Source organism: Thermobia domestica, chromosome 7 (genome assembly GCF_964235325.1).
Source record: "Thermobia domestica chromosome 7, izTheDome1.hap1.1, whole genome shotgun sequence".
In the NCBI taxonomy this organism is placed as follows: Eukaryota; Metazoa; Arthropoda; class Insecta; order Zygentoma; family Lepismatidae; genus Thermobia; species Thermobia domestica.
In genome coordinates, this window is record NC_137460.1 from 262,002,386 (window position 1) to 262,029,090 (window position 26,705).

The 26,705-nt window shown below is 35.4% G+C and overlaps 1 protein-coding gene across 1 annotated transcript in view; it reads left to right on the plus strand.

Moving 5' to 3' along the window:
* LOC145690870 (uncharacterized) overlaps positions 1 to 8,247 on the plus strand; it is a 38,535-nt gene extending 30,288 nt beyond the window's left edge. Inside the window, exon 2 of the mRNA XM_081766267.1 lies at positions 4,167 to 8,247. Coding sequence (XP_081622393.1) covers positions 4,167 to 4,251 — 85 coding nt within the window. The 3' untranslated portion in view covers positions 4,252 to 8,247. The remainder of the gene's footprint in view (positions 1 to 4,166) is intronic.
* The last annotated feature ends 18,458 nt before the right edge of the window (positions 8,248 to 26,705 follow it).

A 26,705-nucleotide genomic window follows, 5' to 3' on the forward strand; every position in this document is an offset into this window, starting at 1 on the left:
AAAACATCTAAAGACTCTATAAGTTGATTTGAAGTTTACAGCTTAATGTCACAATATCCCCTTGAAAACGTAGTTTTTCTACATTTTTTATGCTATCAACATTGTAATCACTTGAGTGCATCAGACAATGCGTGATGAAGTTGTGTACATTGCATATTCATTTTATTTCATATGGTAAATTTGTGTATTATGAAATCTGCGCAAAATCGTCCCTTTTCATCTCCTAAGTCGTAGATAACTTGCTCACTGGTATAGAGTAATGATTTTTCATGACAATTTTCACCTCCCAACCATAATCCACTCATCAGATACTCTGCTTTTAGTGTAGCATTTATAGATTTTCTCTTACTCGTGGAATCTTCATTCTGGAGACAGTAACGTAAAAAAGATAACAAGTTTTCTAAGTGAGATACATCATACATGTCTGGCTCATTGCAGACATGTAAAATTTAATTTCAATCGATCCAGCCATATCTGTAGTTAATACCAGATTAGGTTGATGTCAAATTTTTTGCACTAAGATATAATAACAGATTGTTCGTCTTCTCACTTTTGAATGCTGTTATTCCGAAAACACTGTTGCACGTAACACTTTTTTAAAAGTGAAAAAGCTATTGTGCCAACTGTCCTTTCTCTAACAGGAGAGACCACTTAGATTATGAGTGTTGACGTACAAATTTAATCCCGATTTGAATTAACGTAACGTAATAAAATACCATTTAAATGTAGACGCTCTACATATTCAATTATTTATTTCAAATAGTACAGCTGCCTGTATTTTATAATGTGATACACAACATATTTCTTCAATATTTCGGTATTCATAGTGTAGCATTTATCTTCGCACGCCCTATTTACTTTTAACGTAAAAAACAATGACTAAAGTGTTTCACGATGCTAATAACACTCTAGAGGTATTGTTTGCAAAAGCCGTGTAATAGCAGGATTCCAAACCCAGTATATATATTTCGATTTCTGCGAATGACTTTACACCGGGTTATGATAAATTTAAATTCTATGTTTAGAGTACAAATATAAAAGCACTAGTAATAATCTAAGAGTAACGAAGGTTTTAATGGTTGTCCACATTACGTTAACGTGGAATTCTGAAATCGTTATATCATGTATTTCAAGTAAGTAGATTAAAATTACAAGAAATTGAAAAATGTATGCTTCTCGAAAGTATTTATTTAATAAGAATGTATCAGATGTAAATACGTAGCTACATATCAATATACGCAAAATTTTACTATCTCGAGGTATCAGACTATATAAAATTGCAACTTGAAATTGGTATACATAACGAAATCACATATCTTTTGCAAAATTTTAAAAGTTGTTATATCGTCCGTTTGTTTTTTTGTAATCATAGTGACAGTTTTTTGTAGCTCCAATTTCTACAAGTTCTTCCGATTTTTAAATTTTCTGACACAAAAAGTAATGGTATATAATTAATGTTATTGACGACGGGTCTGTATTTTCACTTATAATAATGAAATATTTATTCCACATAGCACAAAATAAGTACTTTTGTATGTACCAGGTTAACTCTGATATCGTATATATCGTGACGGACTTAAGTCTTTGACCAGGTAATGATCACTGCTTTGAAACAAATGCATCTTATGAGAATTAAATCTATCATATCTGTACTTTGCTGTGCAGAAGAATTATACTTCTGGATCATGATCGCAATGGTTCATGGTGGGTGGATTGTCGTAGTGTGTCACGGTGGTGGTGGTGGGTCGCAGTGGGTTATGTGCTGTTGACCCACGACCAAGTGACCCACCGATTCAACGAAAAACTCCAACTGTGGCACTTTCCGGAATATCCGTACAGATTTTGGAAAAGTTCCAAACGATATGTAATGGTTACATTTTATGTTAAGGTATTACTAGTCTGAAGTTTCATTTTTGAATGCAATTACGATTCGCCGTGACTTCTTCTACATATTTTTTCGTCACAAAACGTTAATGACCAATAGAAAATACAACTTTTTCGATTCTGATTGGTTTGGGTTAACAGCTTGAAAATGAAATCCTTTAATGTCCAGCGATTATGCCTGTTAGGTTAAAGAAGAGTATGATTAAAGCAAGTGAATTATGATGGACGAATTGGTGGATAATATAAATATAATAAATTATAATGTAGATAAGAATTTTCGTACGGGGACACATCGTATTAAAGCCTATAAAATCGCCCGTAGTGTTAGCCAGAAATTACAAAATTGTCGGGATTGGAGAGAAGTGTCAGGACCATCAGGACATACCCTCTCCATACGTCCCTACAATTAGTTAAATGTTATAGCGGGAAGTTTCGAGACAAATTTCGTGTAGAATGTAGGGATTTTGAATTCACAAGAGCCGTAAGAAAATTTATTTTAAGTAATGATTATGCCGGCTAAGCTACAGAAGGCGTCGATGATGAGAATGAAAGAAATATTTGAATAATGAAAGTGGAAGGAAGCTGAATACGAAGAAAACCTATACACACCGTGTTTGTTCAGTACAATACTCACAAACGGGAATTGGGTGAAACAGGTTGAACCATTAAATTTACAACACTTTAGTAATAATAATAATAATAATAATAATAATAATAATGGTATTAGAAGTTTTAAGTTGACCTAAACGTAGGTTTCGGAGGAGTTCCGTACCTTCCTGAGACATTTCTGCAGCTACTCAAATTTAATCGAAAGCTTTCTGCTAAAGTTTCCTGTAAAAAATATTGTATTGTACTTTTTCAGGAAAATAACTGTAATAAAAACAACTGAATATCATTGAACACTAAGGGTAATAATAAAGTAACATGTGGAGTTTGCAGATGTAATTATATAAGCTTTGCTAAATATATATATATATATATATATATATATATATATATATATTTATTCACATACCATAATTCAGTGATCTCTGAAATACAAAGTAAGAAAATAATATATAAAATTCAGTCTCCAGAGCAATTGTTGCATAAAGAGTGGCATATACTCTTTTGCGAATCGAGATGAGACGAGCAATTTTTACGATGCTTTTCGTCTCGTCTCGATTCTCATCTCTAAAGCGTGACGATATTGTGAGTTAGCCTTGTCCCTTGTCTCATCTCGAATTAAAATGTTAAGCCTCATCCCGATTTTGTTCGGTTTGTTTTAGAATAGAGATGAGATATTCCCCTTTTAATGGGCAACATTACGCAAAACCGAAATATATATATATATATATATATATATATATATATATATATATATATAGATAGATAGATAGATAGATAGATATAGATATATATATATATATATATATATATATATATATATATTGCCTAATATCACGTTTCTACCTATAATGTTATGACCTGTGCGATAATAAGTTTTTATTGTTTAAATATTTCACATCATAATTATTATTATTACTAGTATTATTCCTGAAAATTTGATAGTTCAAGTATTGAATATAACGAGTATTCAAATACTTGAATGTAATAAAAGTCCGTCTGCCGATCAATCGCAATCAATATTCCTAAAGTAGAGAAAAAAAGTCCCTCGACGTGTATTCGGTGGAAGAACCTCCAGATTACTGTTCAAATGCCTAGACCACTGAGCCACGATCACTACGCTGTAAACGATTAATCTTTAGTCTGGTTACGTTAAGTTTCTCAGCCTCAGCTTGGAAAGTTGTATGTTACTTTTTTTTCGTTTCAAAACGATTTTCGTGTTCCACTTACGATGATATATGTGAATACTCTTCGGTAGAGTTTATATTTGAAAGTTGAGTTGTTCTTAAACCGTTGGTTCACAAGTTTGTGTTTTCTCCACACGAAACTACAGATATGACAGATTTAATTCTGATACTCTCCATTTGTTTCAAAGCAGTCATTACGTGGTCATGACTTATGACCGCAACGATACAAATGATACAGCCCCTTATTTTGAAAGTAGAAAGATATGGAAAAATATTTCATGTAATAAAACAAATTGAGCGTAATTTGGTCGTGGAATATAGCCAAAGATGTTATTTTTTATTTTATTTTTTTTTTTTTTGTTGCTACATAATCATTATGTCCAATCACATTTCGTTTCTGTTGAATATGTTAAAGGTCCCATAAGGTTTTTGATTCCCATGGAGAAGGGAATACGTTTATTATATTAAAGAAAGACATTTTTCATTCAGATGTGGAATCCCATACTTCGATGCAGTTTGGCAAAGGATTTCATCGATCACGTTTATCAAGACATATGCTGACACAGGAAAGTGAAATGCGTCATACGTACCAATTTAGTGATAAACGCTTTATTCAAAGTTCAACTTTGTCAATCGGTAAGTTACTGCATACAGGTGGAAAATCCCACATCTGCGGAGTGTGTGGAAAGGAATTTTGTGCATGTTCAAGTTTGTCTAAGCACATGTCAATCCATACAGGAGAAATACATCACACATGCCAAGAGTGTGGTAATAGATTTAAACATCGTTCAAGTTTGGTTACACACTTGTTAATCTACACAGGAGAAAAAGCTCACATATGCCAAGAGTGTGGTAAGTCATTTAATCGACGTTCAAGTTTGGTTAGACGCACGTTAATCCACTCAGCAGAAAAGCATCACACATGCCAAGAGTGTAGTAAGGCATTTAAACGACGTTCACACTTGGCCAGACACACGTTAATCCACACAGGAGAAAAGAATCACACATGCCAAGAGTGTGGCGAGGCATTTAATCAACGTTCACATTTGGCTAGACACATGTCAATCCACAAAGGAAATAAGCATCACACATTCCAAGAGTGTGGTAAGGGATTTAATCGACGTTAAGGTTTGGTTACACACATGTTAATCCACACAGGAGAAAAAAATTACACATGCCAGGAGTGTAGTAAAGCATTTAAACTACGTTCACATTTTGCTACACACATGTTATCCTCACAGGAGAAAAAAATTACACATGCCAAGAGTGTAGTAAGGCATTTAAACTACGTTCACATTTGGCTACACACATGTTAATCCACACTCGAGAAAAAAATATCACTTGCCCAGAGTGTGGTAAGGGATTTAGTCGACGTACAGGTTTGGTTAACCACATGTTAATCCACACAGGAGAAAAACCTCACACTTGCGAAACGTGTGGTAAGGCATTTAATCGACGTTAAGGTTTGGTTACACACATGTTAATCCACACAGGAGAAAAAAATTACACATGCCAGGAGTGTAGTAAAGCATTTAAACTACGTTCACATTTGGCTACACACATGTTATCCTCACAGGAGAAAAAAATTACACGTGCCAAGAGTGTAGTAAGGCATTTAAACTACGCTCACATTTGGCTACACACATGTTAATCCACACTCGAGAAAAAATCACATTTGCCAAGAGTGTGGCAAGGCATTTAATCAACGTTCATATTTGGCTTGACATATGTCAATCCACACAGGAGAAACACTTCACACGTGTCAAGAGTGTGGTAAGGGATTTAATCGACGTTCAGGTTTGGTTAACCACATGTTAGTTCACACAGGAGAAAAAACTCACACGTGCGAAACGTGTGGTAAGGCATTTAATCGACGATCGAATTTGGTTATACACATGTTAATCCACACAGGTGAAAGGAATCACACATGCCAAGAGTGTGGCAAGGCATTTAATCAACGTTCACATTTGGTTAGACACATGTTAATCCACACAGGAGAAAAAAAGCACACTTGCCCAGAGTGTGGCAAGGCATTTAATCAACGTTCAAATTTGGGTACACACATGTTAAACCACAAAGGAAAAAAGCATCACACATGCCAAGCAACAACTTGTAAATAATAACAAGAAAGGTAGGCAATAGCTGACTAAACTTTATCCACTAAAATGACATCGTAGTGCTGAGTTATATGCAGATTCAGAATTAAATAAGTCAATGGGTGTATGCGACGTCTCGTTGTATTAGTTTAGGAAGCCGGTAGAACAGAGAACGTTGAACTATTGAAAGTCTAGATCATACTATGTGTTACGTGTTTCTCTGAAGGGAATTCGGAAATACGTCTATAACATAATAATAAATAGAATACCACCAGCAGTGCACCCCGGAATATTTTTCTGAAGAAACGACTGATCTACATTCGTATGGTGAATTGAACATCAATACAGCCCACCGCCGTAACTTAGATTTTTTTCGGGAGGGGGATGGTAAGCATTAATATTTGTGCCCACTAGAAAAACATCCCGTGGGCCCTCCCTCAAAATTAGAAAATAGACCCTTTTTCCATCTTTATCTTGCTCTTTGTGGGCCTCCCGAAGCCTATGGACCCTCCTGCACGGCAAGGTCTGCGGGGCCGATAGTTATCCCTCTGGGCCTGTTCCATACATGACAAATTAATTAAGGGACAATATTGACATATCTCAAAGCCGTACGAATAAATATAACTTCTAGGGCTACTACTAATATAGTGTTTTTTTTTTTAACTGAAGTTGGCCCACGACTCATTTTTGTTTGTGCTGTTTTGTTTATGTAATATAGTGAACCTGTTTGATACTTCATTTATAATTTCATGTTCGAATCGTATATGGATTAAAAATATTTGTCTTTAATTGCATCCCCTTCGAACGGCGGGGATCTACCCTGCGGAGAAATTACCCTCCTACCCCCACAAGTTAAGACCCTAATAGAATCCACTATTTATGAAAATTGTTTCTAGTATTTTCATCTCATTTAATGAAGGTATAACTAACACTACAATTTTTGTTCTTCTACATTACTCAAACATTTGTTCTTGCTTTTCACATGAGTTAAAAAAGTTTCCTGATAAATGTTCTGTGCTGCTGCGAAGACTACATTTAAGGTGTTTGTGTCGGTTTATATCTGGCGCAAGCACGTACGTTTAACAATAATCACGTTGCTGTGAGGGCGGACAGGCTATTGTATACAATATCAAACTTCGCAATTCCATTTCATAGGTGTATAAAAAAGAAGAAAAGCAGCACCTACAGGTTTCTTTCTTTTATTCTTCCTATCTCTGCGTAGCATTTAATCATGACTGAATCATTGAAAGACTTTAGCGTCTTTTAAGGCAAAGATCTGCATAACCAGTTAACCAGAATAAACACCTTTGTTCAGGCTTTTGATCCAAATGAAGGCAGAAGCCGCGGGTGCTCAGAGATAGAGCGTTCACCTCTGGTGAATGGGGTCCCTGGTTCGATCCCAACTCGCGCCATATGAACTTTGTGGTGGACAAACACCGTGTGCATGTTTCTCTCGGGGTTCTTCCACTTTCTTCATTCCACCATTTCATTCATTTCTCATCATCATCGTCTCCTTTAGCCTAACCGGCATAAACGTACGACGTAAAACTCAAAGATTTCCAAATGAAGGCACTATCGAAGAAATGTGTGCACGCTTAAAACATCTAAATAGCATCTGGTCAAAGCAGGAGGAGGTGCAAGATACTATTGAAAGTAATCAAATTGAACCCGGAGCAGAAGAAAACGTCCATGCAGTAATTTAAAATACTGTATATACTGTATTTTTCTTTAGAGACCTCAATACAAGCACTTGTTTCAAAGCATGAAAATAAATTCTACTGTTTTGCAAAATTTGATCCGCCATATTGGATCCACTATTTTGAAGATTTCAATTAGGATATCAAGTTCGTGATCAGTGAGGTCAAAAACCACAGCATGCCCATTTTTGTACACTCTGAAAGTGATTTTGAATTTTGGCCACGTTTTTAGCATTTCGTAGCACTGTGCGTCTTCGCAACACACAGGACAGCTCTTTAAACACAGTACTGTACTGCGAAAATTAGTACGTCTGGTCACCCTATGCTAGTCAGACGAATTTCGTAACAGAGAATTTGGTGCAATAATTGAAAATCAAATAGTATAGACAATATATTCCAATTCGAGGTATAAATCAAGCAATATCTAATAGAAAGTCTTCTGTGACATTCAAATGTTAACACATTTTCATTGAATATAAATTGTTCAGTTTTCCCTCATATTAGCGGTAAAAGTGTGCTGGAACACAGGAGGACGCCGTTCCCAACCTCCAAAAAATATGTACGGCGTCCCCCAGTTCCTAAAAAATTACAATGGGCAAAGATAATCAGGGCTTGTCCATCACAAAGTTCACATGACGATGGCTGGGATCGAACAAGGGACCCCAAGCTCAAGAGGTGGGGTCCGATAGTTATGCCTCTGGGCCTGTTCCATACATGACAAATTAATTAAGGGACAATATTGACATATCTCATATCCGTACGAATAAATATAACTTCTAGGGCTACTACTAATAGGGAGTTTTTTTTAACTAAAATTGGCTCACGACTCATTTTTGTATGTGCTGTTTTGTTTATGTAATATAGAGAACCTGTTTGATACTTCATTTATAATTTCATGTTCGTATCGTATATGGTTTAAAAATATTTGTCTTCAATTGGATCCCCCTCGAACGGCGGGGAGCTACCCTGGGGAGAAGTTGCCCTCCTGTCCTCCACAAGTTAAGATCCTAATAGAATACACTATTTATGAACATTGTTTTTAGCATTTTCATTTTATTTAGTGAAGGTATATCGAACCAGAGACCTCTACCACTAAGCCACTGCGCTCCCTACAATCGTAGTCGAGTTCTTGACATACATTAGGGGGTCGGTAAAAGTAAGCAGAAGGGTAACAAATAGAGTCGAAGTTAATAAACAGGTTTGGCTTGGTAGTACCATTTAAATCACTTTCTTTGATGACCTGTCCAAATTTTACATGCCGGAGACGCCAGTGCGCGGGAACATACTATAACCGCATTTTTTTCATGCGCATCAACAAATAACATATGTAACACAACATATAGAATTTATGACAATTTGAAATGAATTTGAATAGTATTATATTAACTCACCACATGTATATAGCTCTTCCACTTCTAAGGCCACGATCATTCATAATGCACATGGAATACTGTTAGCTGGTAAAATTTAGTTTATTCGTCGTCTTCCCCACCATGGACACTTACAAATCATGTTTTCGTGAAATTTACTTAACCAGCGACTTGGTACAGTTGCCAATTAATGAATATTTTTATCACAAACATTTTTCCCCACTTCTAAACTCACCTTCACTTGACTATAAGAATCAACGAACTTCTTCCACATTGCATCCCCATATGACAAATGAAGGACGCGAACCGAACATACATGCAGCGAGACCAGACTACGATTTCTCCAATGAGGCTCTTCATCGGCAAAGGTGGCTCGGCGGCTGCCCAAGCACCTTTCCAAGGTCGGTCCGTCCGCTTTTTTCAGACCTTCTTTCGACTCCTTTACTTTTCGGCACGCCGACAGCGTTTCGGCGCCTTTCCGACAACATTTGCCGAGGTCGCCCGTCCGCTGTTTGCCGTCTTATTCCAAAATGTTTGTCAAGGATCCTTTCGTACTTGTAATTTAATTTTAAAAATTTACCTCTCATATACCGTTTACGTGCAGTCCCTTTACCACATTTCTTTCATACATTTACCTTTTTTATGGTCGGCACGCCGTCAACGTTTCGACGTCTTTATAACCATCATTTGAATGAGTCGTTCCGTCCGCTGTATGCCGACTATCTGCCGACTCCGTTTTCACAATTCATATTTTATGGAATTAGTGCCCACTCAAAAGAAAAACCTTCGGACAGTTTCAATCTTTACTTCATCTTTAACATCTACGGACCAGCATTTTTCAATGCTCGAAAAAATTATTTCTGAATATTTTCTAGTTAGTACACTGTATACTTAAAGCTGCCATATGATGGACCCAAAGTGCACTAAATGTATTCTCGAATGAGTACTTGAGTAGCAAAACTTGTAAGGATGCAATTGACATGAAACGACATACGTTTACGTAATATTAAAATGAATGTGCTCAAATGAGCACTGGGGGACCGTAGAGGCTAAAGAAGATACAGGCTCTATTCATTTTCCAAAATTCGACTCGTTGCCATTTTTACGCGATATTGAAACATTCTCCGACGTCGTTTTTTAAAAGAAATTGCCGGCAGTGTCTTTTTGCAGTCGTTGTCCTACTGACTGCCGACTGTTTCGAGAAAGTTTTATACGAGGGAAATATAAGCCCTAATTCGTATTTTAAAGCAACAAATTACCTTCTAACTCTCTTTGTTTCTTTTGGTGAACGAATCTCTTTTTGCTCGTCGTTGTCGAAAATCGCGCGGAAAGACGCCGGTGTCCTCAGTAGGGACATGCAAGATTGAACTATGTTCTGTTAATTAATGTGAAATTTGGCGTAATTGTAGCAAAAGACTATGTGCTTTTCAAATCTGAAATGTTATTTTGGTAATACACCGTCTTAGGGGGGCGAGGCTCAGAAGATGGATCTTCATAAAAATTCAAAATTTTGTTCCCGAAATGCAAGTGAGCGTCAGATTATCCACAAATATCATATAATTAATATTTGAATGCTCCTTCCATGTGCCAGTGATTTATATGGGGATATAACCCCCTTTCAGAAATAAAAGAGTCACCATAAATATCTTTAGTACGAACATATTTCTATGAAAGAAGAATGTATTTCTTGTCAATAGATGTGAAATTTAGCGTCATTGTAACAAAAAGGATGTGCTTATCAAATCTTGAATGTTATGTCGGTAACGCACCGCCTTAGGGGGACACTGGGGGCGAAGCGTATGTTACTGGATCTTTATAGAAAAAAATAAATTTTATTTTGGAAATCCAGTGAGTGTCAAGTTGATCAAAAATGATACGAAATTAACATTCTGATGCTCCTTTCATGAGCCAGTGACTGATATTGGTCTACAACCCCTTCTAAAATCACTTTAAAATTCATGATAAATATCCCTAGCAGGGATATGCGCAAGAAGCTATTGGTTGTCAATTAATATGAAATTAGTCGTTATGTTAGTAAAAATCTGGAATGTTATTTTGGTAACAGGGGGCACAGAGTACGCAGGGTAAATTAGTAGAGATACCTTCGGCAATCACAGGGGGAGGGGAAATAAAAATTCCAAATTTTATTTTGGGAGTGCTCATGAGTTTCATATTACTTGCAAGATGCGCAGAATTAATGATCCATACTACTTTTATGTACCAATGACTAATATGGGACTACAGCCCCCTTCGAAGAGCATAATAAATTCAATATGATTGTTCTTACTCAAGGATTTACTGGCAGGAGCTAAATATTTTTTATAGTTAATGGGAAATAGGTTTTGTAACCATCATGAATAGTTTTTTTTCATATTTGCATTGAAATAGGTTTTGTAACCATCAATCTTAGGTCCGATTCCACACTAAGACAATTTCATTTCTATGTTTTAATACTGCAAAGAGCAGAAAAGGTATGCTAACTTAAGTTAGTGGTAGGGAAAGCCATCAAATGCTGTTATGCCTTTTAAGACAATTCTTCATACTCACAGCGCACAAGCAACCAAAAGTTACAAAGTTCATTTTTTAAACGTTTCTCCATGAATTTCCAAGATAGTTCCAATAGCTGTTCTTTTCTGTGTTCGAGACATTCATACTTTGTACGTCACCGATGTACGTCTACTATCACCGACCCGAAGCTCATTTTGAAAATTTAAAAGAGATATTTGGAAAAGACAGACATAATTTCAAACTTTATTAACCAACCCTCGTATATAAAAGAAACAATCTCGAAGCTTTCTTCATCAGTTTTGTATTTCGTGCATCTGTGTTGGTAGGTCTATTTTGATTCTTACGGCCATATATGGTCGAGGAACAAGGAGTGTTCACGTCATAGTTACATGCTTGGTAAATGTCCTTTTGGATCTGATTTTGGGACAATCACTTTCCACCTACGCACTTTTAATACCAAAAGCTCATTGGACAATAATTCTGATCCCGACGCTAGCAGCGAAAATCGGGATTTCCTCGTTGACCATATACAAGCTTTGGTTTGCTAAATAGAACTCTCACTGTGTGTTTAGTACGCGTGCCTGTTTGTTGCTTCGAAGAGCACCCACCATAGCGAGTATGGTGCCGTCTTCTAAAGATAACACGCTCTCCCCTTGTATGGGTTGAGCTTCGCACGTTGAATCGCCGTTGCCATATGTGAGAGTTGATTTTCAAAGTTTATCAACAGTGATATGTTACACATCTGTGCAAAAAGGTCATCCTAAGAGTGTGTAGAAGTATCATGTAAAGTGGCTCGTAATACGTGTTAGCACTTTAACATTCGTTTGTGGCCTCAACTCGGATGGTCGTTTTATTCCTGGCAGTAGGGAATTACATTGAACCTTCAAGACTAGTTGACGCAGCTGCCAGCTTATTTCGGCTCTAGTACAGGAACTTTTGTAGATCTTCTTTACATCTAGCGAATTCGACGCCAGGACCCGAGCGGTATCAGCAGTGGAACAACTGACCGGTCGAATATTTTTCAGTTGAGTAAGTGAAACATTAATTATTCGAGCCACTTTTTTATTGAAGGAAAGCAAATAGAAATGAAATGAAAGGTTGAAACAATCAAATAAAATTGAACAAAAGCTACTTGACCGCTTGTAATCTCTTAATGTTCTCTTAATTTGTGTAATTCATATTCAGCAACACATTCTTTGCACAGTTTAATTAGTTTTTTTTTATTTGTATCGTAAAGTGGTTTCTTTTTTATTCGTTAATATTTGTTTTGAAATCAATTATTTTCACATATTTCTATTTTACGGTCAACCGTATGTGCCCAACTTCGGGTTTTCGATAAGATATAAGTGCGGATGTAATTGTGATTTGCCGTAGTAAAGCTGGGGTGAATGCTTAGGTTTATAGAATTTTAACAACGGGAAAAGAATACGATTACAAAGACATGGCGACCATGACAGGACAAAATCATCAATCTTCGGATGTAATTCTGCCCGAAGATACTACTGATTTACTTGGTAAACCCGACAGTATTTAGAACAGGTACTGTCTTGTTTGCGTGTAGAATCCAGAGTTTGAGTCACGTAGTATATGTAGCAGACTAGTTAAATTTAATTTCCTTGGAAATTGTTCAAACTTGTGAAAAAGGAAAGAGAGAGAAAAGAATAAGCAGGCTTTAAATAACATAAAATAAATTTAATTACTATAGGAATATTACTAGTATAAGTTTTTCTTAAGACATTAAAATATAACATTTTTATCTTTGTTCGCAAAATTTTTCTCCCGTCAACTTCCAATATTACGCACAGATGAATAAACACCAATCAGCTGATCACAGCCGACCACACACCAATATAGACATAACCTTCTGTTTGCACCTTTATTTATACTTATGCTAAGAATATTGTGAGAAAATAATTATAGAATACGTGTTAAGATATGTTAAAATAAATTAATAAGTTTTGAGAAGTGTCGAAAAAGAGAAGGTCTTGTGCAATTGAAATAACGACACATTAGTTTCAGAAAGTTGTTTGTTTACACTTTGTTGTTGAAGTTAGACATTCGTATTTTTCACTTTTATATTGTGAATTAGTTGTTTGTAACTTAAATAAATATAGAGAGTAGAATTACATTAGAACAAATTCAAGCATTGTTAGGGAAACAGTCTGCTGAATTACAGCAGAAACTAGAAAATAACAGTGAACGTTTAGAACATAAAATTGAAAGCAATAGCGAACGAGTAGATGAATTAATAGGCGAATGCAAACAGTCAATAACAGAATCATCAAATGAATGTTAACAGTGCATAACCAAATTAGCGAAAGAATGGACGTAGAATTGAGTTGAATTAGAAAGTAGACTTGATGGTTTGAGTAGTACGATTACTTATAACTGAATTCAATAATACGATTACTGAAATACGTTTGGAATTCGCTAGCCTAACCAAACGCGTTGAATCACTTAGGAAAGAATATAGGAAAGGTATTGAGCAATTGCAGGCATCCATACAAGCGGTAGAGATTGAGAGTAGAGAAACCACCGAGGCCCAACAGCGTGATATTGATACTTTGAAAGAGGAAGTGCAAGGGCTAAAAGGCCAAGTAGAGAAAATAGAAGAACCCCAGGTGCTCACAGACAGAAAATGCGAGATTGTTAGTTTTTGTATGAATAGACAGGAAAGTGCCGTACGCGAATTAAACGGACATGTAAAGGAACTCGCGGAAAAGACAGGTGAGATAGGTGAAGAAGTACAAGGGCAACGACAAATTCTAAAACTGAACAGTGAACGGTCAGATGGAACCGAACAAACCTTAGAAAGTTTCAGGGAACACCATAAAGCTACTGTTGAAATGATAATGGAGCATTTTGAGAAATTGCCAGCTGTTATCATAAAATCCGAACATGATCAAGATATTACTCAGGAAATGCATAGATTAGAAAGAGTAAATAGTGAATTATTAGTACGACAGGAACATATTGATAAATTGCGACAATTGCATATTGATACACATACGTCACAACGTAAAGAGAATCAGTTCGATCATGAGTACCACGCCTCAGATTATCAAAGTGAAGGATTCGAATCCGACGGCCCCCTCGTGTATTTATGAATATGTAATATTTGGCATAATTTGAATGAAATTTGTCTTAACATCCTCATATATATATATACATATACCTTCTGCGTGTGAGTGCCGCCCATCCAAATATACAGAGAAATGGGCGCCCTTGCGTAGTACTATATACCTAGGTACTTGCTAGAAATTACAGAAGGCTATTCGCTTTGTACCCACCCATTTTCGATTCTGTGCTGCCACCTGGCGTATCATACTGGAATTATGGTTTCCTTACAAGGGCAGTGTTTGTCTGACCTGGTATACTAGCAGACAAAGTTACTGTGTGTTTCAGATGTAAAGCATCACGGGCAACAGCCAATGGTGCGCGATAATCAGCGCGGTGTTGCCGGATCATGGACTCCCCTTTCCCTTCTCGCTCTTCCTCCAGTTGAGATTATGATACATACATTGGCAACATTATTCGCAATGTAAATATACTATTCCAGCAAACTCAAGAATTTTGACTGTGCATCCTAGAAGTATATATAGCAATTAAATTACTTACCCATTAACTTTTCCAGTGGATATGCTAAACACTCGTCTTCAACACTACTTTCACTATCGTCTATGTCAGTTAATATTTCGTCATTGTCTGAACCTGAGTCTTGTAAATTTATTATCATGGGCTAAAAAAAATGTAAACACAAAAAATAATTCTTCGGGCCTGATTTCATAGCACTGTATTTTTTATTTTTTAATTTTTTTTAAAGAAAGCTCCGCACTTGTACTCGGTTTGCTTAAAGACATTGTCAACTATAATTTTGGAGAATAAACGAACTACCACGAAAGAAAGGAACCCAGACACTGATGAATTCTGTTTGTGCTAGAAGAGGAGTTACGTTCCTACACATACACAACTAGCCCCTTTCTTTTCTTCTCAGTTTTCATAACAAACAACATTCTTGAGCTTGGTCTAGGTCACACAAAAACAATCCGTCTGATTCCTAAGCAAGTCCATATGATCGAGTTTGTTTTGGGTTACGATAATTTACGACACCATTCAGACGCCTAGTGCTTTTGAATCCCTGCTGGAGGAGGAAAGAGGGAATAAGTGGTCGCATATATGTGAGGTAGTGAAACGTGAAGGGAAAAAATAAACAAAACATACTGCGTTTTTTCTGTCGAATAAGGAAGAATTTATCCCGAAGTAAATTTCAAAACAATATTACGAACTTCCCATACTTTGTTCTTACGATGTTAGGCATATATATTATAAGCGTGTGTCCTCCCTCACTCCCATTCCATTTTAATTTTTCCCAGTTACTCTTGTCTGAATTGGAATAAGGCTCCATGAACTGTACGTTGACGCAAACTTTGTGTTATAGTTTTATATTTTCATTGAGTTGGCAATACTGTGTGTGGTGACTTGCAATGCCTTTTCAAAGCACAAAAGAAGAAAAAGCAGCAGTAACACTATAAATATATAGTTCAATTAACTCCAACATCATCGATGCTTATCTTTATCATTTTTAGTATTGTGATTATGTAACTTTGATAGCGAATAAAAATGATATTTGACAATATGTATATTGTCTATGAAAAGGTGCTATTCAATAATAAGCGTAGTTAGCATCTGGCGTAAGAATACAGACGCGTGATGCTAAACGCGCGAAGTGCACTCTGTGCCGCCATGGATGATTGAATGGACCAAGAAGTGCAGTCCGTGTTACAAAAGTCGTTTATTTAACGAATCATCGTTTAAAATGTTAGTGAATTAGTTATGCCCGAGAGAAGAAAGGTAAATGCCTTTACTTAAACGTGAAATTTTAATGGGATTATCAACTATATTCCAGAGGAACGTTAATTACTTAAAGTCGTTTGAAACCACATCGTAGAACTTATGAACGTAGAGGTTTTCATCAAGAAAAGAATCTTTAAGTTTCGCAAACAAGCCTCCCATCAATTATAGTAAGATTGCATGAGTTGCTTGCAAGTGTAATTCCATTTGCAGTACCATTAATTTATTTAATAAGTGGATTGTCACAAATTTCATCATGAGCCGAGGTGAGTCACTATAACCAGGATGAAGACAGGACTATCAGACAAGAAAGAAGGCGAGACCACAAAGAATTAATTTCAATCTCACCCTATTTCCCTCATTTTAATCCCCTGTTGGTGAAGTGAAGTGATAATAGTGAATTAACGTGTGTTAGATGGTTATGCGCCACTAAGCCGGCAATTCATAGGCAAAAATCTATTATTTCTATCAAAAATTTATTCCTCGTTACCTTTTTTTTAATTTTTTTATTGAAATCCGCAATAGGCTAAAGATATTCAAAACGTACAAAAATTTATTAACAGAAATTTATTGAAAAAGGGTGTACGTAAGTAATTTCATACGTGAATTATTTTTAATCAAATAAATTCCATTTCATATATTTGTTTGTTTTATGTTGTTGTTTCAGCATGAATCACTACCGTATGAATTACTACCAAGATTGTGGGTGTAAAATTCAGGTATTTGTGTTCACTCTGAAAATGTTAACGGGCGTGCCGAAGACTGTGAGCACGCGCAAGTTCAACCTCAATCAGACTCCATGTTGGTTCACGATCCAATTAGAGGTTTGCCTCCCCTTTATTCTGGCCGTTACCAATAGTGGAGTGAAATGCTTGTTCCCTTTAACCACTAAAACCACAATAAAAAAGGCGTACCGGACAAGATACGAACCCAGGCTGGTTACAAAAATGTCTTCCCCAACAGGGACAGGCAGGAATCGAACCCGATCGGGTTACAATAATGGCGCCCGAACAGGGACCAACGAAAATCGAACCCCCTTCCGGTTATAATAATGACGCACCGAACTAAGACCGAACCCCTAAATTGAAACTAGTGATTAATGTACTGGAACGTTTGGTAAAACTACATAAAACCGACGCTAATTGTATTTTTGATTAAGGAAAATCGTAGTGTCTTTTTAGTGCTATTTAATTTTGTTGTTTTGATAGTAAATCAGTCACCATGTACGGGAATGGAAAAATGATACCTGTCATGAAGGAAATGCCAAAAATTTTAAAAGAAACAGAGTATTTAATGGTAGAAAGGCAATTCAGATATAGAATTGAACCATTTACATTGCTAGAAGTTGAAAATAATTTGAAGGTAGATCAGGAAGTATCTAAAGTTCGTAAAAGAGTTAAACAGGAAGCCGCAAAATTTCTTTTAGAAAGCAATATAGAACACAGGACTGAAATTGAAAATTAAATTGTTGCTAAAATGCATGAATTACGCAAATCTGAGCTTTAAATCAAAATCTCTTTCTTTGTCAGATATTAAACATAAGTTGAAGGTCCACTATGAAATTTCAGAAGTAGAAAGGCATTGCAAAAACAAGATTAGCTGAAAGGATTTATAAAAAGTATCTAAAGTATCATAATCTTAGTAGCAACAAGGATTCCAGTGATGACCAGAAGGTAAATTGTAAAATAGTACCACCAAAATGGGTTAAGATTGTCGATCCTCCTGAAACTGTAACATTTCCGTATCCCTCTGTAAATGTTAAAAGGTTAGAAAATATTTAAATTTACGAGAGGCGTAAAAGGAAAAGAGAACCATTGGAAATAAAATTTGCTAAAAATAACTTAGAATTGGTTAAACATGAGTTCGTAGGTACTTTGTCCCCTTAGCTCGAAAAATATACGCACGTACAGTGAAAAATGAATGTGTTGAAAGTTGAACTATTTTGCCATGTGTTAGTTCTCAGTCACCACCTATTTTAAATCAAGCTAACATTGAATTTCTTGACAATAAATTTGGACAGGTCGAAGAAATATCTGATGGTAAATTAAAGGTAGAAAAAGAAATAATTCCTGTTGTTAATTACGTTAACGTCGAGTTAGGCCAAGCCAAAGAAATTGTTTTGTCTCTTTCAAATAGCGTTAGTATAAATAAGAGCAAAGAGAGAAAAGAAAAAATAATGAGCTCAACTCATCTGTTGGAAAGATTTCTCAATTGCAACCACCAACTATCGAGTTGGTCACGTCTAGTCCAACTGTGTGTGTGAGTCAGCGGTTGGCTGCTTCAGCTGTTGTTTGTTTTGTAAAGGAACGAAAAGCATTTATGGGTGCAATGCGTGCTCCACTACTTAAAGGTTTATGAGAGTGTTAATAAATTGCGTTGAAATGAAAGCGAGAATAGCCCATTCACGCAGCCTTGTAGTGTATTAGATTTCTTAAAGCAAAATTGCGTCTACGACACCTTGCTAACCAGTAAATTAAAGTGCGTTCCCTTTAACAAAACTTGTTTATTTTTTGTGTCTGTCAGGGTTGATGAGATATGAAATGAGAAGAGTAGTTCTTTAAGCTGTGAGTTGAAAGTTAAAAACATACAGATAAAACAAATGAATTACGTTACCTTTTGCATAGTCACTTGCACTCAAATAGTGTATTTAGAAGATAGTAAAAATGGCTTTAAGTTAGGTAGGCTTAATGGTAATGATCATAACTCAGTAACGTGGGAAAAGAACCTAAAAACCTGTCAAGAAAATTTCAGTAGGTTACGAAACGTTATTTGTCAAATGGTAAGGAAATATAGTTTACAGGTTCGATATGGCAAAAAGCACCGGCAATATAAAAAGAACGTACGTAAAGTCAGACGGAAACTAAAAAGAGTTAAACGTATGCTGTATTGTTTTTCTAAATTTTGCAAGTTTGTTCGTAAATATTCTTTGAAAATTAAATGTCACAGTCACACCAATGTTCAGACAAGTGATCGTAAATGTCAAGTTGTTTTGTCGCACCATGATCAAAATTTCAAATCAAATCCTGCTGGTAACTTAGAAAGTAATAAGTTAGTAAAAGGATCAGGTGCTGACCACTCATCACCTGCAGTCAAAAATCACGAATCTTTTCATTAAGAATGTCGTAATTGGGCGAACAAACCCCTTACGTTTAAGCAATTTGAAAATGAATGTGATAGCAAAATTAAATGTCAATCACCAATTACTTTCAGTGATGTGCTATGAGCTGATCATGACATCACAACTAAGGTCAAACATACAGGTAAAAGGAAAAACCTAGTGAAACAAAATAGGCAACTTAGTATTCATTTTGAATATAGTGAAATTGGTGCACATAGAAAAACATTACAAAAGAAAAGTAATTGTAAGTCAAGCAGTAACAAATTAGTTGATTTCTTTGCTATGCAGGAATCATACATGTTGAGAAACCAACTTTCTGTTTTGAGCTACTGCTTTCTAAGCTAATCAGAATTGGTGAAAACCACATAGTAGTTTATATATTTACATTAGTTGTTTATTGGCAAATGAAGTTTTTCTAAATTGTTTTTGTGTTGAAAAAGCCTCGAGTAGGTGTAGGATAAACCAAAAAAATTCGTTGTGCCGGACTGCTTGTATTTTATGAAATCGACGCTTGCAATGAGTTTGGTAATTCAAAAAAAAGTTATATGATATAAGTAGGCATCTGTGATCAGCGATGCGACTTCCAGATGGCCGTTGATGTTTTCTTTTCCAAAAAAATGGAAAAACCAATAAAAATGTATGCCAAGTTATTGAAATGTGGTTCCCTCCCACTTTTGGGTAATATTATATTTATGTAACGCCCGGAGTAGGCAATTTTCGTATTATACCCTTCTATATTCTTTTTAATATTAACTTTTGATTCTATCATGAACCCTCATCCCGGGGAGGAAAATAAATAATGATTTTATTGTGGGTAGGTATGTTCTAAATTTAGGAGGGCAGACACTTTAGAAAGTGTAATGGTCTGACAAACCATCCACTGCTCAGTCCATTCTTGGTCAAGTTTTAACCAGAATGTAATAAATGTAAAATATTATGATTAGTTAGTATTGTTGTAGATTTAAGTAAAAATTTTTCATACCGTAACCAATATTTTGAAAATATTTACGTGTGTTGATACTTGAATTTAATTTGTGTGTTATATATTTGTTTCATAGTAGTAATGATAATTAAAATAATACTACTAATAATAAAAAATGAAAACAGATATACGTTTGTTGTCTCAGGTTTCCAATGTCTTTGAAGTTGTTTTCAATGAAAGTAAATATTGAAAATGAATGCTTTTTGATAATAGTAAGAAAATTAATTCATGTTATACTCAAGAGTACGAGGCACTACATTAGTAAATATTTTATGTTATAATAATCATTTAATATACTTATAAGTATAATATTTTTGTGTTTAATGGTATAATTATCAAATATACTATTTTGAAAGAAAACAACAATAACCTTGTTTGTTTTGATGTGTTTGATATTGTGGCACTTCAGTATTTTAAAACAACAAATATTAATATAATAAAAGACATTGATAAACTTTATTAAAATTTATTGCCCAATCGTAATCCGAAATTCGTTTTGTATGGCCCACGTGTTCGTTACCGTACTTCCGAATGGACTTTAAAATTTTTTCGTTATATCATTACAAGAAAACTTGATTGATGTTAACCCTTTGAAGACCAGTGGAAGTAATTTGGTGACAATAGTGATCAGTGTTGCAGGGTTCTGTTTGTTTTTCTGCTTCTCTCAAAACAAACGTCCTGTCAAGAGCCTATGTAACCATACGGTTCAGCTCAGTGAGTTTTTAAGAAGAAAATTTTTAATTTTCAAATGAACCTCGTATAAAAGTGCACTCAAGAATTTTTCTCTCAGCTTACAAATGAATATGCATATATGTATGTGCTTCTCGTCTGCGACGGAGATCGTAGTGTTCCTATCGCCTTCCCAAATAAGGAGCTAAAATTCAGCACAGAGAACAAACGTCGTCTCTAAAAATTCCTACCTATAAGTTGTCATACCTATTTTTAACTTTTGACATCACCAAACAGCATAGCGAACCGAGCTGTTGGCTAGCAACGCGAGGAGACGGAGAGAAAAAGTGTCTTAGTCTGATAAGTGCTTTGGGTGCAACAACTGCTAATAACTACGATAGAAGATATTACGGACAAGTAAATACGCAATATTGCAATTAGTTTAATATTTTTAGTACGATGTAAGAGCGATACCACAGTACATTTTAAAGGTGCTTTTAGAACAATAAAAAATTAATTGCAAGAAGATTTAAGGTCCCAAATCATCTGTACATGATTATAAATTCAAGGATTGTTCAGCGACTAGGATCAGCAAAGCAGTGAAATACGTTCTATTCATTGCAAAAAAGATGAAAGGAAAGCAACCCGGAATCTTGAGGACATCCCCCCTGGAATCACCAAAATGATTAACCTTAGCCCCTAAGTGAGTGAACAGTGCCAGTGAAATTGTGGAAATCAACGATGTAACATAATACGACCAATAATTCGTGACGTCCGCGTCATCCGCGTTCATAATAATAAATGGATCTAAATTAAAATAATATCATAATAATCAGTTATCCAATTGAAGTGCCAAAAGCAATGTAATATTTGTTCGTGAAGTTTAAGTGTTAATTAAAATCAAAAGTGAAAATTTGAGTACCCTTTCAAAATTATTATCATGGTTTAAATTTATATTTGTTAATTTTAAGAAACAATCTAATTTACTTTTCTTTACAGCACGAGTGGTTAGCGCCTATGCAATGTAATAATTTGTACATTATTAAATTGCATCAGCGCTGAAAATACAATTAGAATCTACTTTTATGCTGGTTCTCTAAAACGCTTTAGTTCGAATTCCGAATCATGTCTCCAGTAGTTATATGGTAGATTTAGATGAATGATCCAAATTGTTGTCAAATACTAGGGGAGACATATAAGTTGTAGATGATCGAATCCCGGACCATTGTAAATGTCCAAGCCCACCTAAGGGTCTGTGGGATCCGAACCACGTACTGTTATAAAAGGCTTTACTCCGACAACGGACACATAAGGATCGAATCCAGTACTATCACATAAAAGGCGTACCGGACAAGATACGAACCCAGGCGGATCAAAAATATGTATTCTCGAACAGGCATAGGTAAGAATCGAACCCCCTTCCGGTTATAATATATATATATATATATATATATATATATATATATATATATATATATATATATATATATATATAAATGAATCAGATTCCAAAGGCGTGTAGCCACGGGGGAAAAGGGAGTACTGTCTTTCCAAACTATTTCCAACTCCAAAATGAGGTTCGTGGTATGTGTTTAATAAATTTATATAATAGTTAATGCGAATGAGGGACGTTTATAATAAAATATGAAAATTAAAAAAAATCAAACATCATCAATACGATTTCTGTACCTAATTAAAACAACTAAAATTAACCATGTGCTTTATATTCTCATTTCCCTAATTGGTAGAACACCGTATGAACTCTCTATTAGATTATTGCATAATAATATTTGAGTTGATATTATTTCGAGTTTTTTTCCTTTACGATTTTAACCCATATAAATAGAAAGTCAGATAAACAGACTGCTATAAACAGCATTTGTTTTCTTATGAATAACTTATTGATTCATCTACAATCCGGTTGCAACTCAGTACTGTCAAGATCCGTCTTTTGATAAGGTAGCGTCGTGAAAATATAACATGTGTATAGTATGTATGGTGAGTTAAAATATGCTTTCGTATTCTGAAGGATATCATTTGTTCTCTTTTAAATGTGTGAAAAGCTTTCCTCCTCCTGAAAGTAATGTTCCCCTACAACAACCTGCTGGTTACACCCATGATTATTCTGTAATAAAAGTTGAGTTCTATTTCCAAATTGAAGAAAAATCCACTGGAAATTAGACGCGGGACTCATCGCTCGTTTTACTAATTGTTTTATATGGAAACCTTTAAAAGCGTGTATCATAACAACCAGTTGACATAAAAAGATGTAGTTTTTCACGTATGTGTTCGTAATTCGTCGTAAAGTGAGCAGTTGAAGTGCTAATACAATATTTCTAATAAGCGCCTCTGGTATTGTCAAGATTCGCAGTAGCGTGAGAAGTCAGCGTGCAGGACTGCTTCTCGCGAATTGTCAACACCGCTCAAAGCCAATTGGACGCCGCGTGAAGCCAACTCAAGGCCATGCCGCTTATCATTTGAAATCTGCAATAAAGATGCTTTTATCATGGAATCTGGGAAGTCCTCAAAACTTTCCCTTCTGTTCTTTGAGATATTTGTTAGAGATTTATGACCCTGTTACCTGAAAATCAACGTTGCTACTTCCCTCTATTGTTCCTTTCTTTCTATCCTCCATTCATTGCTCTTTTTAAATGCTGAATTTTGTTGTCTATGAAAGGTTACGGAAGTACGGCAACATTGAAGATAATGACAGCGCACGTGCTGCTTAAGATCAGCCCTGGGTTGAGTGGGGGGAAATGTGTAGTGTTTGGGGCAAGAGATCTCTAAGTTTGTCTCCAATAGTTACTGTAGATGCGTGAGTGATGGTAGTGACTGTTATCAAATGGCACAGAAAATCAACGTCCTATTCCACGAGACGCTTACACATACACACAAAAGCCAGGACCAGTTATTGTTCTCAAGTGGAAAAATTTTGTTAAAATACTAAATTGTTCGCACTAAATATCTTACGTCGTGGAACAAATCACAATCAAAAGTAGCATTTGAAGCAAGAATAGGACGTATATTAAATAAAATTAGTATACGCAACGGGAGTTCGACAGTCAATCAAACCGCAATGGCATACAGAAATACAAAATTTGCTATTTCCGCTAAAACGATAAAGGGTAATAATTTAGTTTCCGGGGGCGGGGTATAATCAGCAACGAAACATATAAAATCTATATATCAATCGATTCAGGTTGACAAAACAAATCGATCGGTACTAAATTTAACTACTTCAGGTTAACCATTTCCGGTTTACATAGCCTAATTTAGTTTCCGGGAGTGGGGTATAATCAACAACGAAACATATATAATCTATATATCAATCGATTCAGCTTGACAAAACAAATCGATCGATATCAATTTTAACTACTTCCGGTTAACCATTTCCGGTTTACTTAGCCTAATTTAGTTTGCGGGAGTGGGGTATAATCAGCAACGAAACATATACAATCTATATGTCAATCGACTCAGGTTGACAAAACAAATCGATCGGTACCAAATTTAACTACTTCCGGTTACCGACTTCCGGTTTAATGAACCCAATTTAGTTTCCGGGGGTAAGGTATAATCAGCAACGAAAAATATACAATCTATATATCAATCGATTCCGCTTGACAAAACAAATGGATCGGTACAAATTTATCTACTTCCGGTTAACCATTTCCCGTTTACTTAGCCTAATGTACTTTCCGGGAGTGGGATATAATCTGCAACGAAACATATATAATCTATATATCCATCGATTCAGTTTGACAAAATAAAACGATCGATACCAACTTTAACTACTTCTGGTTTACTACTTCCGGTTTACTGAACCTAATTCAATTTCCAAGGATGAGATATAATCAGCAACGAAACATGTACAATCTATATGTCAATCGACTCAGGTTGACAAAACAAATCGATCGATTCCAAATTTAACTACTTTCGGTTAACCATTTCCGGTTAACTGAGCCTAATTTACTTCCCGGGAGTGGGGTATAATGAGCAGCGAAACATATAAAATCTATATATCGATCGATTCAGCTTGACAAAACAAATCGATCGATACCAAATTTAACTACTTCTGGTTTATTACTTCCGGTTTACTGAGCCTTATTTAGTTTCCGGGGGTGGGGTATAATCAGCAACGAAACATATACAATCTATATGTCTATGGATTCAGCTTGACAAAACAAATCAATCGATACCAAATTTAACTACTTCCGGTTAACCACTTCCGGTTTGTTCATTTGGTCTATAAATTAGAATAAAACCTATACTCGTATTCAAGCCTAAAAACTGGCGATATTTTGTCGCTGAAGAAGAAAGCTTGACGTATAAAGGGCTCATTTACTAGCTTAGTTCCCCATCAAACCTAAATCCGGCACTGATTGTGGCAATTCCACCTTGTTTCAGATAAGGAGATGAATGTGTAACCCTGGGATATCTGGTTCTACTGTGTAACTTTCCCTTCCTCCGCAATCATTAGTGGCAATTGTTCCGTCGGCTTTCTTTAATACAAAAGCGCGAGGCTGACAGTCTTTGTTAAATTCGTAGATGATCTTATACCTGTGTCGAATGTTTTTGTTTATATTGCTTTAACTTCTGCACTGCTTTAAAGTAAATATTTACCTGTAAATTTTTCACCTTTTTTTAGAAAATAAAATAACGCACTTTTTGCACACTGTGCACCTTTAAAAATCCGGTCTCTAGTAATTATCCATACATTGCATGTTACGATGCTACGCTCGTAATTTAACATCTAGATAAAATATGTTAAATGTGTTATCGCGATATATGGGCTGTGTTTCCGTTTTGTCGCTGATTTCTTGAGAATTCTTCTCTTAAAAATTTGAAGTATATCCCTTTCTCTTTGATATGTTTTATTTTGGCTACATTCCTGAGATCTCTAGCAAGCTTGTTCTTCTTGAACTTCGCTGTAGGTAAGTTATGGTTGATTTGGTGTCTGTTGTTTTCCATATAAAGATAAAAATGTATTAGATTGGTATTTGATGACGATTTGTACAAATCATAGGCTAAGGTTAGTCGTTTCGTCTGGCACGGATAATGGCTGTCTTTGCGGAATTTCTGGCATGTGCCTGACAAAATCTTAGATTTCTCTTCAGTTATCTGACTAAGGTCAATTTCGTGCTCATTCAAAATAAACAATAAAACTTGACACTTGGAAGAAAAATATAGTTGATGGATTGGATTTCAGAGGTTAAAATATAACGAATTTCAATATTAGTTATATTGAAATAAATACCGTATATCGGTATTAAATTAGCATATAATCAACTGTTCTAATTCTAATTCAAACATTTTATAAGAGAATTTATTTCCTACTTACATATAGCTCAGAAACAACTTTATTATTTATTACTACGTTGAAATTAAAATTCTCCCTTGGCAATCTGTATTGTCAATACTGGTGATAAATTAATCTTCAATAAACACGAAAGCTAATGTTACTACGAATCCAAAGCAATTAGTTCTACTTGAATCATTTTCCTGTACAAAGGCATGTGTTGGTACACATGTACACATGTACAAAGGCATGTACAAAGGCTGGTCAAAAGTAAATTTAAAGTTTTTAATAATGCACTCGGCGTAAAGGAGCACAAACATCCCACAGTCATATCCATTTTTTTGTCTAGGAATGTTTCGAATACGTGAATTAATTATATAACTTGCCATATCAGTTGTATTTCCCAATTTTTCAACAGTGAACTGTAGATAGTTTCTAACT